The sequence below is a fragment of the Anser anser genome (assembly GCF_964211835.1).
Source record: "Anser anser genome assembly, chromosome: 1".
NCBI classification, from domain to species: Eukaryota; Metazoa; Chordata; class Aves; order Anseriformes; family Anatidae; genus Anser; species Anser anser.
The window spans coordinates 533,340-549,449 of record NC_139720.1 but is presented as its reverse complement, the minus strand read 5'-3'; the positions used below and the strand labels follow the sequence as shown (position 1 = coordinate 549,449).

General features: G+C 50.4%; 1 protein-coding gene across 11 annotated transcripts in view; it reads right to left on the bottom strand.

Moving 5' to 3' along the window:
* Positions 1–16,110, bottom strand: part of SHANK3 (SH3 and multiple ankyrin repeat domains 3) — a 389,687-nt gene that overhangs the window by 76,184 nt on the left and 297,393 nt on the right. For all 11 annotated transcript variants that reach the window (XM_083835493.1, XM_083835500.1, XM_083835499.1 and 8 more), the window contains one exon: positions 3,142–3,266. In XM_083835493.1, coding sequence (XP_083691619.1) covers positions 3,142–3,266 — 125 coding nt within the window. The remainder of the gene's footprint in view (positions 1–3,141; positions 3,267–16,110) is intronic.

The window sequence follows — 16,110 nt, the reverse complement described above, 5'->3', positions numbered from 1 at the left end:
TTGGACAGGTTGATGAAGATGTGTGTTGGAGACCTGTATGAGGCTCCAAGCCATATCACAGGATCTCTCTTTCTGAATATTGCTCTCAGGATGTAGCTTTACATTGCAGCAAAGTTGATGTGCTCAGTCTGAACCCATTTCCAGCTTCTCTTCCCAGGGACAACACACATGCTCACTGCTCCTCTTGCAAAAGATTTAATGATCCTGCAGCCACAGGGGAAGTCAGCTGATGGAAGGAAACGGTAAGCTGCTGAGGGCAGGTTACCAGCTAAATACACTTGTTCTGCAGCTGAACATCCAAATTGGGAGGGAGAGGAGAAGGACTGTGAATCTCAGCCATGACGAGGATACTGTGCTGCAGTACTCACCTGCTCATTCCACCCCAAGAGGCTTTATACACATCTGAAATTCCTCCTTGCTTTATACTGTTTATAATACTAGGTATCAGAAAAAGGAACAGCTCTATAATGATTTTGTCAGGTTTATGCCGATTTGGGTTTCACTGTGTCTCTTTAGAGGCTACAGAAGACACACTAAGAACGCAGACATTGCTGGCAAAGGTTATGTGGGTCGAGCAGTCTCTGCCAGCACCCCCCAGCTCACAGATTTTGGGTGATATTCGTGCTGTAAGACCGTGCCCTCACAGCACACGGCCCCCTTCTCCCCTTCTTGCTCTGGTCACCAGCTGAGGGATTCACAGCAGCACACAGCTCCACGTCCTCCTGCCTGCCGGCAGCAACACAGCGCATGTGGGCACGGTGTTGCCTGCGGGCATTTCCGCTTTGCACGAAGGCTGCGGCACACTCAGCGCCTTGCCACAGCACATCACGACTGGTCCCCTGCTCTTAATGCAGGCTTTCCATCAACCACTCATTGAGCTTCGAGTCTCACAACAGTGCCTGAGGCACTTGGTCTGGAGGAAGTATTCCTAGAAAGAGCCCACAGAGTAGAAAGATCCCACAGAGAAGGGGGATCCTGGCGCGCCGGGCAGCTAGCTGCCTGTTACAATGGGGATGACCACCCATCGAAGAGTATTTTTCACTATAAGCTTCAGACTGTGGGATGAGTTGCAGCAGCTGGGCTGAGCAAAGCCTCACTGCCGCCTTCTCCAGTCCCAGGAACACTTCTGCAACTGGTACAAATGCACACATTTACTCACCTACACCAATCACAACCACAACTTTTATCTTCACATTGAACCGATGCGGTTGCAATATACTGCATTACTGGGTTTAAAGCCTTATGATTTTTGCATGGGAAAACATAAGAAAGAAAATCCCATGGCATGCCTGTCCTTTCCCTGACTGCACACAATCTGTTCAGTGTGCACTATCGCATACTCGCTGCGAGAATCCTGACCACACCATTCACCTCTGCTTTCCCCATGATGTTCCCTTTCCCAGCCCCACCTAACACACACGGCTGTTTCACAGACTCAGTGTCAATTCGGCATCACTCCACCTCTTCTGCTGATGTTGCTCCCTTGGTAGAGGCAGGATTCACCTCACACTACTGACACCGTACACATCTCCGTTTGGAGCAGACTCTCTGGGAACCCTTTACAATGACGGCACAGCAGCAGACATCTTGACTGAGTGATTCACAAACATTTAAATATTTTCTTAACCACCTTATTGCAACAGCCTTTTCTCTGGCTCCAAGAAATGCAGACTTGGCCTATTCATACTATATTCATTTGGCATGGATTCTGAACATAATTTTCCTTTTCAAGTACCATAGTAATTTCTCCTACACTTCTCTCCTATAGTGATGAAAATCCCCGTACACATTAACAAATTAATGTTATCACTCTCTTTCAAATCACTGCTTAAAACTATCCTCTGCTGTGTTCACGAAGAGATGAAGCAGCTGATACGCAAGGACTGGTCCTTGCAGTGTTATCTCCCTACCTAGGGACAGTGAGCATCAGCACTGGAGCACTCATGTAGTCCCATGGGTGCAACACAGCCGTCACCACCGGTCCCGCGCATATGCGTGCTCTGTACAGCACCTAGCAGTGTTCTCCTGACCTGTCCCTGCTGTCTGGGCATATGCTGATACAAACAGGAACAAAATAACAATGCAGCCAAGCTGGGGATCAAGCGAGCGCTGCCACTGCTGGAGACCTGTGAGCCACCTTCAGAGCCCTACCATGGTTTTCTCCCAACTCTCCCACCCACGCCTCAGGCAGACTGCATGCCATACTCCAAAGAACCTGCCAGGAGGCACCTGGCATCCTCCCAGCCCACCCCATCCCCAGCAGGGCCCCCCCAGCCGGTGCCCAGCCCCACACCCAGGTGGGTTTGGAGACCCCCCAGGAGGAGACCCCCCAGCCCCTGGTCCCGGTGCCAGGGCTCCGGCCCCCGCCTGGCCCAGAAGTGCTGCTGGGGGCCAGGGGGAGCCTCCTGGCTGCAGGCTGCGCCCGGGGCCTCCGCTCCTGCCCTGGGCACCACTGGAAAGAGCCTGGCTCCATCTTCTTCATGTGTCTGTATCTACCTCTCTGCATGTACCACACTGTATTCCCCCTCTCTGTAACTTGCTGCTGAACCCGTTGGCCATTTTTTAAATGTGAAATTGCCATTGACTCTAATCCTTGCTTCCTTTTTGTTTTAAACATGACCAAGAAAATCCAGTCTGCTCTGACCCTAGAGCAGAGTGGAGGCAGGACACAGACTCCAGCAGGACTTTCTCAAGAAAGAAAAAGTGCCAAGTGGGAGATATACAAGAGCAGAGCATTATGTATTTGCTAAATCTAATTCTTCTCTGTAGACCCCAATACTTGTACCACATTGGGCAAAACTGTAATAAATATCAGTACAAAAGAATCCTGGCAAGCCTCCAGAGAGGACATCTAATGAGTCTTTTCTCTGACTTCCATTTTCCCCATAATTTTAGTTAGCAGAAGGGAACCTGTCAGCTCGTTTTCTAGCACAGAGAGCATGTATCTGCTTGAATTATTGTACCGAAGAACATTTTTTCATCAAGACATCTAGGCAGCAGACATTTCAATAACAATTATTACCCAGCTCTCAAAACACCTTACAAAGGAAAATAATTTTGTGCACGATGTTGGCCCTTGTGCTGCAGACGAAGATACTGCTGGCTGCCATCAGTCACTCTCCCTGCCGCGTCCGGGCTCACCTCAATCAGAAAGTCTCCTGTGCGAAGCCCTGCTCTCCAAGCAACGCCTTCCACATCCACTGATTCCAGGTACTGGAGCGCTGGGAAGGCTGGGGTTGGGGTGAACTCCTCAATTGGGGTTTCAGCTACAAAAGACAGAGAGAGAGATTGAAGCAGTGTGGCTAAAAGCAGGCAGAAGATGGTGGACAGTGTCCAGGAGCCTAAGAAAATCTCCATACGTTGGTTTGGAAAGAACACTCATGCAAGGCGCAGCTTGACTTCAGTGCAGGAACCAGAGCTAAAGCTACGTGGCTGCAGTGTTCATTGGATTGAATCCTGAGATAGCCCCGGCGCCTCCCTGAAATGTGCAACTCCCGGAGTCGTGTATGTTCCCACAAGGTCCTCATTCATCTCCCAGTACCACACACAAAATGCGAACAACATCTACAAGCAGTGCCATGAGGGGTGGAACTCGCTCCTTCTGACTCGTAGCTACAGAAGACATGTTTATGTCTGAGTTAGAAGCTCCAGGACTCCCTCATAGTCAGCAGAGAAAAAACTGTGCCAACCACCTGTGTCACTGAAGATGCCAGCCCTAGAGCGGAGCCCCTCACAGTACGGGACCTACAGGAGTCGAGATGCTCAGCAGCAGCGGGCCGCCTGCTGATGCACACCTGCATTAGTCAGGTGAACCCCACTCTTAACCACTCAGGTTGAACTGCATTCCCGGCAGGAAAACCTGCTCCTGCCCCCAGCAGGAACGCTCGTCCAGGGAAGGGACTTTCTCAGGTAGACCCAGGCAGTGCACTTGTATTACCCAGCCTCAGCCCATCCTGCGTCACTGCCCGCCCGGGATGGAGGGGTTGTCCACCTTACAGCAGCAGGTGTGATGCGTGCTACCTTGTGCGACGGGAGAAAGGAAAAAGCTTACAGTGTCTGTTTATCATGAGACTGTTGCAGGCTTTCAGAGACACCAGATCCATGAAAGAAATGAAGCAAAAAGGCCACAGCTACTCTTTGGGCAACTGGGCAGTCTCTGAACCTAGAAGTGGCACCAGAGGGGTTGCTGTCCTTGGCACAGAGTCTGTTAGATGTGGCTGTTTCAGGGACCAGTCACGACTCTCCAAGAATTTATTTTCCCCTTCATGTATTGTGAAGAGACTTGCTTGACTATGTACCTGTTTTTGTGCAGAGGGGATTTGTGTGGTACGACCCAGGACCACAGCATGAAGTCAGTGAGGTCTGCTTCACTAGGCCTTAGGTGACTAGAAACACCTGAAGGGGACCCTGGAGAATCACAGAATGGCTTGGGTTGGAAGCGACCTTAAAGTCCACCTAGTTCCAACCCCCTGCCACGGGCAGGGACACCTTCCATTAGACCAGGCTGCCCAAAGCCCCATCCAGCCTGGCCTTGAGCACCTCCAGGGATGGGGCATCCACAGCTTCTCTGGGCAGCCTGTGCCTCACTGCTCTCTGAGTGAAGAATTTCTCCCTAACCTCTAATCTAAATCTCCCCTCTTTCAGTTTAAAACCATTCCCCCCTGTCCTGTCAACCTGCTCATGTAAAAAGTCACTCTCCACCTTTTCTATAAGCCCCCTGTAAGTATTGAAAGGCCACAATGAGGTCTCCCCAGAGCCTTCTCTTCTCCAGGCTGAACATCCCCAGCTCTCTCAGCCTTTGTTCACAGGAGAGGTGCTCCAGCCCCCTGAGCACCCTCGTGGCCTCCCCTGGAGCTGCTCTAACAGCCCCACATCCTTCTTGTGCTGGGGGCCCCAGACCTGGATGCAGGACTCCAAGTGGGGCCTCAGAAGGGCAGAATAGAGGGGGACAGTCACCTCTCTCGACCTGCTGAGACCTTTCTAATGAGCCTTTTCTCATGGCATGCCATCTCATTACTGGCTTTCATGTGTTACCAGACAGACGGGCTTTCCTAAGAGTGGGTTCCTCAGAGAAGAAAAAGGCAGAAGTAACCTTTCAGAGAAAAGCGCTTCTTCTCAGCACTATGGCACACATCTGCACAGCCTTCTAGGGAGGATCATGCCCAGTCCTACCTCCACTCAGTGCTAGTCCCAGGACTAGCATGGGGATTGTGCTTCGGTGAATTGCACTGCATTAATCTTGGAGCTGTTCTCATCCAGTTACAGCCTCAAATGTAAAGCTCAAGGTGGGCTACCACATACAAGAGTGCTCAGCAACATTGTGGGGGGTTGCAATCCTGAAACCCCGTATGTCAATGAACCTGCTTTCCCTGTCTGCACAAATAGGAGGTGATGTTCAAGGTCACCCGTCACGCAGAAACGTAACCACCGACACACTGGGAGTAAGACATGGACAAAAAACCTAGGCATGCTCTGACCGATCTGCACTGTCCTCAAAAAAGAGACACACCGGAGGGTCAATGAGTGGGTTTCATTATTCCTTCCCACCTGCAACAGCAGCTTTGCTCAAGGCCAGTTGTAGAGTAACAGACAGCACGTTGTACGGCAGAAGTCCTCTCCTATAACAGCAGCACAGCGCTCATTCTGTTGAGTAGCTCTTGAACATACTTAAACCACCAGAAGGAGATAGGGTTAACAAGCCGTTGTTTTTTCTAATGATGCAGCCTATCTCATGCACTAAAAGATATTAATTAGTGCCTGAAACATCTACATTTTGGCTAGTGACCACTGGCTGGCTGACAGCATGGCACTGCAACTTGCACAGGGTCAGAATAAAAGCCTGATGCACAGCTTCTGGCACTGATGGCGTTGATGCAGATTGTCTCAGTCCAGTGCTCTATACAAGCAGTAACTTTAAGTCTAGCGGTCGTGACTGAGGTGCACAGGGAGTCCTGCTGTACTTCATGTTGTCTCAAGGACGAGGTTGTTAATACAGAAGCGTGTGGAGGGGCTTGCAAGCCAGCACCGAGAGCCGCACAAGGGACTCTGGGAGCTTGGCCGATGGCTGACACCGTGGCTCTCCATGAACGATGCAATTCTCACACACGCAGGAGAGACGTGAGAGCTGGCAGTGACAAACGGAATGGCGAGGACACATCCGCAGCTGCTCGAACATGAAGCAGCTGACTCAAACATAAGCAGAGCCAAAGGATTCAAAATAGGGACATGCTCCCCAGCCCCTGGCCAGGCAAGCAATTCTGGGGCCTCGTATGTGAGTCTACACTGAAGGTTCCCACTCAGGACTTTGGGGGGAGTTATGGAGCTGTCTTTTTCTCACATGAATCTTTAGTCCACACAGGATTCACAGGCGCCATTCAGAAGAGCCAAAGATAAAAGGACATTCTTTGCTAGTGTAGGGACAGCCACGTACAGGATGCACTGAAAGGTCTAGCTTTCTAAGAAATCAGACACCAAATGTCTTCTTCAGTGGCTGATGATGCTTGAAAAAACCATTTGCCCTAGACATATGCAACAAGCAAGCCAGAAAAAACAACATTATCTAGTCTGATATCATGCATGACAAGGGCCAGAGCCTTCAGCAATTGCTCCTGTAGATCCACCTCTCACCTCTGAGCTGATGTATGCAGAAAGCATGCTTTATTTTTCTGAACAATATAGATAATGAAGTAGTGCGTCATCACTTCTGGACACGTTATCCATCACTCTATTATCAAATCAATGTATTTAAGAGCTGCATCAAAACCCTTATGAAGCAGAAGATTTAATAACAGAGTCAGCAGATGACCTTGTCCTTAGATCTCCTCCGATGTCAGGTCACTCCAGTAAATGTAACCTACATTCTCTTAATTGACAGATGACCATGTATTTGTGCAAAATGTATAGTCAGTTATTTTATATAGACAGAATATTTCCATCATTTGCCATAACACTTTTTAAAACTTTGTTTACAATTTTATGCAAGATTTCTTCTGCTAAATCATATAGCCATCAGGCAGCACCAGAGCAAGACAAAGTTTGCCTGACAAGATGCTATTTTCTCAAAAATAAACTGAACGATCTGATTATGCTTAGATGTTTTTATTGACTGCATCCCAGAACAGCTTTCCATGACCTTCTTCCTTTGATGGATCTAGCTTAAACTGGCAAGCAGTAGACAAGTCATCCTACCTATTTTTAAAAATGCCAGCGTAACATTTGATTTCTCCAAATCCTTCAAATCTTCCCCAGTGTTAAACTCAACTTCTTGGATCACTGTTCGCCAGCAAGCTCTTTCAATAATCTGAAGTTAAAAGAACCACCAGCCTGACCTTGTTGCAGATGGCAGCTGCAAAACAAGGTGCCCATTAACTTTTGTTAAACCCAGGCCCAGAGGAACACAAGATTTAAGTGGAGAAAGACCTTGTGTATTGCCTGAATGTCTGAAAATTAGAAAAGGGGAGACTGAATGTAAAGGGGCTCTCTGAATGTAAAGTAAATTATTTATATGATGATAATGATAACACAGTCCCTGCAGAATATCAGCACTGCACTTTGCAAAACGGAGCATCAACATGACATCCCAGTACTGCCCTCTTATCATACACACATCACAATCAAGACTTGAAAAGGCCGAGTGGAAGTCCTGATCCCTGGGGAGGACAGCATTGTGCAGATGAGAGTTTAAGCGGTTTCCCAGCCAGAAGGAGCCTAACATGAGCGAACTACCTATCACAAGAGGCATGAGACAGACCTGTCCCACCAGGCTCACTCCCACTGTGTTCCCACAAATGCCCAGCACAACTCAGAGGTGCTTGCTGCCCCTGCGTATCCCCAGGTGTACCAGGAGGAAGGAAAGTGAGTGCCCATAGCAAGGGAAAGAGGAGCAGCTTTGGGATTTGGCTCTGTTCCGCCCATTCCTTTGACCTGCAAGCATCAGCACAGTGAAGGAGCAGGACTAAGCCCAGAATGGAGGGCGGCAGCATCAAGCCATGGGCCACGGGGCTGACAAGGAGAGAAACCCTAAATTATAGCTCGGAGTCATTTGAGGGATAGTTCAAGGATGTAGTTTTCTCATTGGCAAACAAAAATATAAACTGATAGGGAATACAGGTAAAATTAACCTAGGAAAAACAGCCTTATAGCCAATTTTGTCACCTGTATTATTGATGTGTTACATGAGGATGACGGGTAGACCATTTTCTGTGGGCTGGAAGTTATATGTGAAGTAACTGCATGCCACTGTACACAATTTTTGAAGTGTCAGTAATGCCTTAAGAAGTCAGTAAACAAGAAAATGCATCCTGAAGTCAGAACTGTATCCTCATGAAAGCAAATACTGGAAGCAGAATTTAATAAAAGAAGAAAAAAGCTGAAAGAGGAAGCGACCAACTCTCTCACGTTACTGCCTGAAGACCCAATACTTAATCACAAGGAACAAGAAGCTCTAGAAGGGACAAGTAAATGTGGATTAAACCATCCCTTCTCCACACAGAGAATGAGAAGATGTGCAGGGGCAACTGCTCCAGGTGTCTCCAACAGCCACATCAGGCAGCAGGTGGAGAAGCTGTGACCTCTGGATAGAGGTACAGTCTAGCACTGGATTTCCCATCTGCCTCAGTACTGCAACATTTAGGCAATAAAGGGGAAACCTACTGTTTAGCAGTCCGCAGCTGTACTTTCTTGTTTCAGATCTTTCTGTTACAGCTGCTTTTAGTTATTCTGTCAAACATATCAATACTGTGCTTATACTTGCCCAGTACCGAATCTGATCTGTACTTCTCTTCGAAGGACCTGCAAAGGGAAAAAATGCTCCTACAGTAGTCAGTAATTAAAACATAATCACAGAATCATAGAATATCCTGCATTGGCAGGGACCCACGAGGATCATCGAGACCAACTCCTACCTCCAAACATGGCAACCTAAGAGTTAAACCATGCACCTAAGCACTCGAACAGGCTCAGTGCCATGTCCATGTGCCCAACCACCTCTGGGTGCAGAACCTTTCCCTAACACCCAGCCTGACCCTCCCCTGTCCCAGCTCCACGCCGTTCCCTTAGGTCCCGTCGCCAGAGAGAAGAGAGCAGAGCCTGTCCCTCCACTCCCTTCGTGAGGAAGCCGTAGGTTTCCTTCCCTCAGCCTCCTTTTCTCTGGCTGAGCAAATTAAGGGACCTCAGCTGCTCCTCATATGTTTTGTCCTCTAGTCCTTTTACCATCTTTGTTGCCCTCCTTTGTGCCCTGCCCTGGACACTCTTTAATATTTTTATATCTTTCTTATATCGTGGAGCCCCAAACTGCACACAGTGCTCAAGGTGAAACTGCAGCAGTGCTGAGTATAGTGGGACTGTTGCTTCTTTTGACCAGTTAGCTACACCACTTACAATGCACCCCAGGACCCTTCTGGCCCTCAGGGCTCACCATCGACTCACACTGAGCTTGCTATCAACCCAAACGCCAGATCCCCCTCCGGCCACTTGTCCCCCAGTCTGTATGTACATTCAGGACAGCATTGCTCTAGGTGCGGAATCCGGCACTTGCTCTCGTTAAATTTCTTACATTTGGTGATTGCCCAGTGCTCCAACCCATCAAGATCTCTCTGTAGGGCCCCTCTACCCTTAAGGGAATTGACAACTCCTATCAAGTTAGTACTGTCCACAAACTTACTTAGTGTGTGCTCAGCTCCTCTGTCCAGGTCACTGATAAAAACATTGAAGAGAACTGACCCTAAAAAGGAGCCCTGGGGAACCCTACCAGCGACTGGCTGCCAGCCTGGTGCAACCCCATTTACTATAGCCCTTAGAGCCTGACCCGCCAGCCAGCTGTTCGCCCATCGTACTGTGTACGAGTCCAGCTGCACGCTGCATGTTTTGTCCAGAAGGGCCCAACCCGGTCTTTGTTTTTAAGCTGATGGGTACTGGGCACATTGTTTTCTCATAAGAAACAGAATTAAATGTAATGTTGCTAGAAAGCCCTATGAAGCGCCTACAAACCATGCCACATTTAAGACACCTTGGTGGCGCGCACGTCTCCTTCCAAACCACAGCTGAAAGGGGCAGAAGCACCCCTGCAGAATAGTGCTCTGCAAAAGATGAAGCGTGAATGGAAAATTCACTGCTGTAGGAGAAACTCTGACCATCGCTGTCACTCCTCTGCCCTCGAGGCACTCTGTCCAGCCCAGAGCCAGGAAAACCTGTGCTCCTCGCGGGCACGGAGACGGAGCGCTGCACGAGCCATGCTCCACAGGCTGCCCGCGCGCAGCGGGACGCAGACATCTGGGCACCGCCTGCACGCAGCACAGCGCACCGTCCGAAACACCTGGGAGCCAGTGCTGGCCTCACACAGGTGACGGCCCAGTGTTCCCCTTCAGCTATCTGTGAGGTTTGGCCATTTCTAGCATCACTCTCCCTTAAACGCCAGCGAAACCCAGCCGTCCCTCACGGCACCACCTGTAACTTGGTCAGCTCTCCCATCGCTACCCGCCTTGCCGTGCAGCTCCTCACATCACGTCCGTCAGACTTCCACCTCCTGTCCCGTCAGCTTCACCTCAGCCAGGGCCTCATCATCAGCCCAGCCACCAACGAAATAAGGCACCAGAACAATCCACCATGTTCAGAGCCTGATGCAGCCGCAGTAACGAAGGAAGAAGACATTATATGCTCCGTACACAACTTGGGAAACCCAACCTCCGATGTCTCACAACGGCCCAGGCCAAGCCTGAGTGCAGCAACCCAGCCAACCCAAAATTCGGCTTGGAACCAGATCCTCCCTAATACTGCTTCCAGACCAGAGCCTGCAGGAAAGTGTTAGGTCAGAAGTATGTAATATGGGTAACAATTCATCTGTAAGTACCTACACAGGAAGGAAATAAAATTTAAGGAGGCTCTTTCTATCCAGCTGACAAGGGCATAACTAAATCAATAGCTTTGGAATTAAATTGCAGAAATTCTCACCGGTAATGACGTAGAATTTCCTAACAAGGAGGTCTACTGTTCATTGCAAAATCTCATGACTTTAAATCTCAAGAATTATAATTCGTACCAGTCAAGAAACTATCACGTTAACACCAAAGCTTTAGTTGTACAATTTGATCACTGTGGCCATTTCCTGATCTTAAAAATCTAATGTCATCTGGGCTGCCTTGCACCATAGGCTCTATCCTCAGCTGCACCCCGAAGAGTCAGAAGTCCCGAAAGAGACAGGTCACCAGGGAGCTCGGCAGGAGCTCTGAGAACCCCTCGATGCTGCGGATCTCAGGGCGAAGGCCCTGCAGCACCCAAACCCAGCTGGCAGCGCTGCAGGGCACAGGGGATCTTGTCCCTGCAGGGCTGGTTTGCCCCCGCCGCGCTGCTGCTGCCAGGAGGATGGCACTGATGCCACAGGGGCACCCGAGGGAAAACGACGCCCCAGTTCCTTGGTACCTGCCAGGGCCAGAGGAGTGCCCGGACCTGTGAGCTGTCACTGCCCTGAGCTGCTCGTCTTCATTAGGAGCTGCTCCCAAGGACCTCATGCAGTAAACCCCAGCCCTGATTTTGACTCTTGCAGCATCGCAATCGATCTCATTTCAAGATGAAGGCTTCGCATTTACAGAGTGGAAAAAAAAAAGGATTCTAAATCATATTTACTGCAGGATATCTTAGCTACTTGGTACTTCTCACCTAAAATCCTGAAGGCACGTCCCAGAATATCGGAGCACCTGGTAGCCACTTGCAGCTAGCTGGTCAGTGGATAACAGGCACCTACAGAGTACGTGTATTTGGAGGTAGGAAGAGAAGGGGTGCCACAGAGGTTAATTAAAATCAGCTCCTGAGTTTTAAAGTTTCTAAGGCTAGTATAAAAGATGGGTCAAAAGCAGCATTTACCATATCTAGATTCTACTGAGCTTTGTTTCCAGGCTTCCATTAGATCTCCATAATGATGATACCGCCCTTAACAATACAGATGACAGACATGGTGTTTGAAGTGCTTTAAATACATCTTCCAGTCCCACTTTGTTATCATCCTGAGGGTCACAAAGTGTCACAGCACTCCTCTGCATAAAAGCCACATTCTGAAAACCATAAATAAGCTCTTCCAGTTCCGTGAAATGTTATGATACCAGCATGTCCCAGAATTTGCTGCAGGGCTTTAGGCCAGCTTCCCCTCTGCCTGCTAGACCAACAGTGAGATCCTCAAGCTCTGACCATGCTTCCTGCACCATGCCTCGTCCTCGTGCCCCCAGGGCTGTGCAGAGCAGGAGCTGCGGCTGTCATAGACCTTTGTAAGGCCATGAGACCCTGCACCAAGCAATTCACGGCACTGACGCTCAACTTGTAGGGGCTTCTGTTGCTGAATGTAAGGTCTTCACACCAAGTGTTGGACAGGAAAAGAAACTAAAACTCCCTCAAGTGCCCAACGGATTGCTACAGATTGAAGCAAGTACAAAGCTTGGGTGGCTGGATCACTGAATTCACCCAAGGCACTTTGTCTCAGTAACTGCAGTATCATCAATTCTGGCTGTTCTTTACACAAAGGGATGCAAACAAACATCTTTTGCTGAATATCAAACTTTAACCCCTCCTGCAGAGAAAACATGGCAAAAGACAAACAGGAGTTGGTGAAGCACACGAGTCCTAAAATGCCATCCGTGCAGAGACCCTCCCTGACCTGGCCTTGAGCTCTCTGAGCACCTTGCAACTGTGTCTTGACTGTGGAACCAGGCCAGCCCTAGGCATTTGTAGGACTGGAGAAGGAATCTCAGTGAGCTTGCTGTGCCCAAGCTCACATGATGGCCAGGAACAGGCAAAGAGACGTTTGTGATAGCTGCACAGGCTTCCAAGTACAAGACTGGAGCTGTGTGGCCACACTGCCCAATTCTCCCGTGTCGCTAAACATAATCCAGTGTTCATGGGGAGTGCTCCAGAGCAGGCTGGAGACAACACCGCTTCCCAGGCGGTTCTGTTGTGTCCCAGCAAGGAAGGATGGGGCCGGGTTACAAACTGAGCCTTTCTGTCCGCCTCAGCTGGCATCTCACCACTGGCACTGGGTTATCTGGCAGCCCCTGCATCTACGGGATGCCGCTGCCACTCATGTGATGACAGTCCCACGCTTGGGCTGTCTGAGACCATACGTGGAGCAAGGGACCTGGTCTCCAAAGCACAGCCACACCCGTGCATTGCTGTGCCCAAGCTTATTCAGCTCTGACAGCTCCGTGTGACTTGCTGATTAAGTTGTCCCCTAGTGGGATTTCTGCACTACGCCCCACTGGACCTGGCAGTCACCCATGGGAATTGCCCCCAGAACGCCCTCAGACAGAGGCAGGTTCGGGGCTGAGCAGCAGGTGAGCACACCCCACTGCTTCGGCAAGCTCTCCGTAACAGTCCGGCTCAAACGCGTGGACAGACACTGAACGTGGGGGTGGAGGGAGTGCTGTGTCGTGTACAGGAGTGGAGAGACTGCAGAGGAGAGCAGCAGGGACGTGGGGCTGTGTGAAAGCAGGGAGCCCAGGGAGGGAGGGCATGGGTACAAAGCTTGCTCCAAGGAGCAGCGAGAGCTGGGCAGACGTGGAAAGCGGGTCTGTGTCCTGCATCAATACAGGTACTCTTGGTACAGCAGGTAAGTGCTAGCTTGATTGGAAACCTGGCAAAAAAACAAACGAACAAACAAACAAAAACCACAAAGATTTGCAACATTTTGGAAAGAAGCAGAAGCAGAACAAGCCCTGCACTAGGTTGGTACGACATCTTCTCGCCAGCAGCATACAGGATCAGCTGCTGCAGGAGATACACATATCACAGGAAGCAACAATCTTGGGAAACTTCTTGCATAACTTGCCCTGCCTGGGGACTTCTCCCCAAATTAAACAGACAAACAAAAGCTCATGCCCTGGAGCAAGGACTTAGGGCCATTTCTCTCTCTCTCTTTTTTTTTTTTTTAAACACGATTCACATTATAGGCAATATCTTTGCTATTCATTAAATTATCTCCTCCTTAATTACTAAATGGCTGAGTCAGGGACTGTGTGTCCCTCCACCACTTTCACAGAACCCACTGTAACCAGACGCCAAATGAGTATGAACTGGCACAGTCACAGCACTCCTCGCTCAGCGAACAGGTAGCATGGATCTGCTGAAACCATGTGTGAGGTGCGGTCGCTGTATCGGCTGTAACAAGCACTGTTTACAAGGATGGCCCTAGTGAAGTATGTATGAATACTTTATGAATCATACTACTACAGGGACAGTGCCTGATCTGTGGTCATGGTAGGCAGAAAGAGGTTGCTAGAAGAACCTTCCATGTATACACAGAAGAGTGACTGAGTTCAGGATATTAGACGCCTAGAAATATCATCTCTCAGCACTTCATCACGAAAACATTTCATCTCATACCTGTGCTCAGCACAGGTCTATCACCTGTGTGCGTGAAAGGTAGGGCTGGTCTCTCTGGGCTGAGAAATGCAGCAGTAAATCCACCTGCTCACCACCCTCCTTCAGGGTGCTGAGCAAAGGTGCTGCCTCACTGCTGCCCCTTGCTCCATCCACACGACTCGCTGAGGCAACAGCTGCGGGCAAACCCCGCGTCAGAAAGCTGCACATCATCTCCTGCAGGGATCCAGGGATAAGCTCTGCCCAAACGCTCCGCTGGTTTGACTGGGACCTGGCCTCCCCCGGGTGCTGGAGGCAGAGGGGGACGCAGTGGGCTGGGGAGGGCTGGCTCCCCCTGCCTGGGATGCAGCCGGTGGGGCAGTGTCACACGGATGGGTAAAGCCGGCTTGGAAGGAACCAGCACGACTGCCAGAAGCCGTGCAAGATTCTCACCATCCTCTGCAGCATGAAGTGCAGCTTCCCTTGAGGATCATCCAGCTGTGTCTCACTTAACCAGCTCCTTCCCTCTGCAGGGACTTTGCTGACTCTGCTCCCTCCCGTTCCTGGGCTCCTTCTCCAGACCACCCCAAGAGACCTGAAGTGCTTCGCTATCTAAATGAAGCGTGAGCAGTGTCGGCAGGTGGGGCCAAGACAGAAGATCCCAATGCTGTTTCCAGATTAAAGCCCCCAGCAGCAGGAAGCTCGAGGCTGAGAGGCAGGGAAGTGAGGGGGTGACAGAGGCGCCACAAGCCCCTCTCCGCCAGGAGGGTGCTGCTCCCCTGGGGCATCGGCAGACACACGGGCACCCCCGCCCCAGGCGGCGGCACCAGAGACCGCGTCCATCCTGCGGGGGCTTCCGAGACGCGGCCCCTGCAGCCCTGCCGAGAGCCCCTGCAGCAGCGCCAGGCTGCGAATGCCTGAGCCAGACCCCGGCCCCACACAGCCTCACGCCCACTGTCCAACCCGCCCCAAGTCCGCTCCCTCAGCCTCGGCAGACAAAGGAAAATACAGAGCCTGCAGACGTTCGGAGGGCAAACACACAAACAAAAATGGAAATAGGGCACAATTTATCCCTTTTTGTCCTAACACGACAGCTGCAAGTCTGATCCGGCAAAAAAATGGATGCCATTTTGAGCCCTGAAGTTTCACTCCACATTACACAGACCGATGTGAGCAGTACATGGACAGACACGTATGTCACATATTTAGGGAAGGGGAGAGACAGGGAAGGAGAGAGACAGCGACCATATTCTGACTGGAACACAAACACACCCACTGGCACACGGAGCCCCCTCGAGACACGGGCAGAACAAAGGCAATTCAGGAATCCTGACAGAAAATCACACCCAAGATTTAAGTCCAAACCGCAACGATCTCCAGGCACACGCAAGTCCAGGAAAGGTGCAGCTCTACTAGAGGAGCTGGCAGCCACTCATTTACGCTTTCCCTCCCGCATCCTGCACCCTACATGCGGGGAAGGGACGGCAGCCTGCGCCGCTATGCCTCTGCTGCCAGCAGCTGTATTCCAGACCCCCAGCCTCTGCCGTGCCTTCAGCCTGGAAATGCAGGCGAGAGGACCCCCAGCCTGAGGGGGACCTGCCCCCCATCGCAGGGGCTGAAGCCCATTCCTGGGTGAATGTGAGCACATTCATTAACGGTCCTCAAGGGACTCTTTTTTTGTAGCAAAAAGATCAGTTTCTTGAAACAGGAGCCACAGAAACAACCGGGTCCAACGTGCCGGTTGCCAGCGCTCAGGTATTGCAGGGCTGTGCA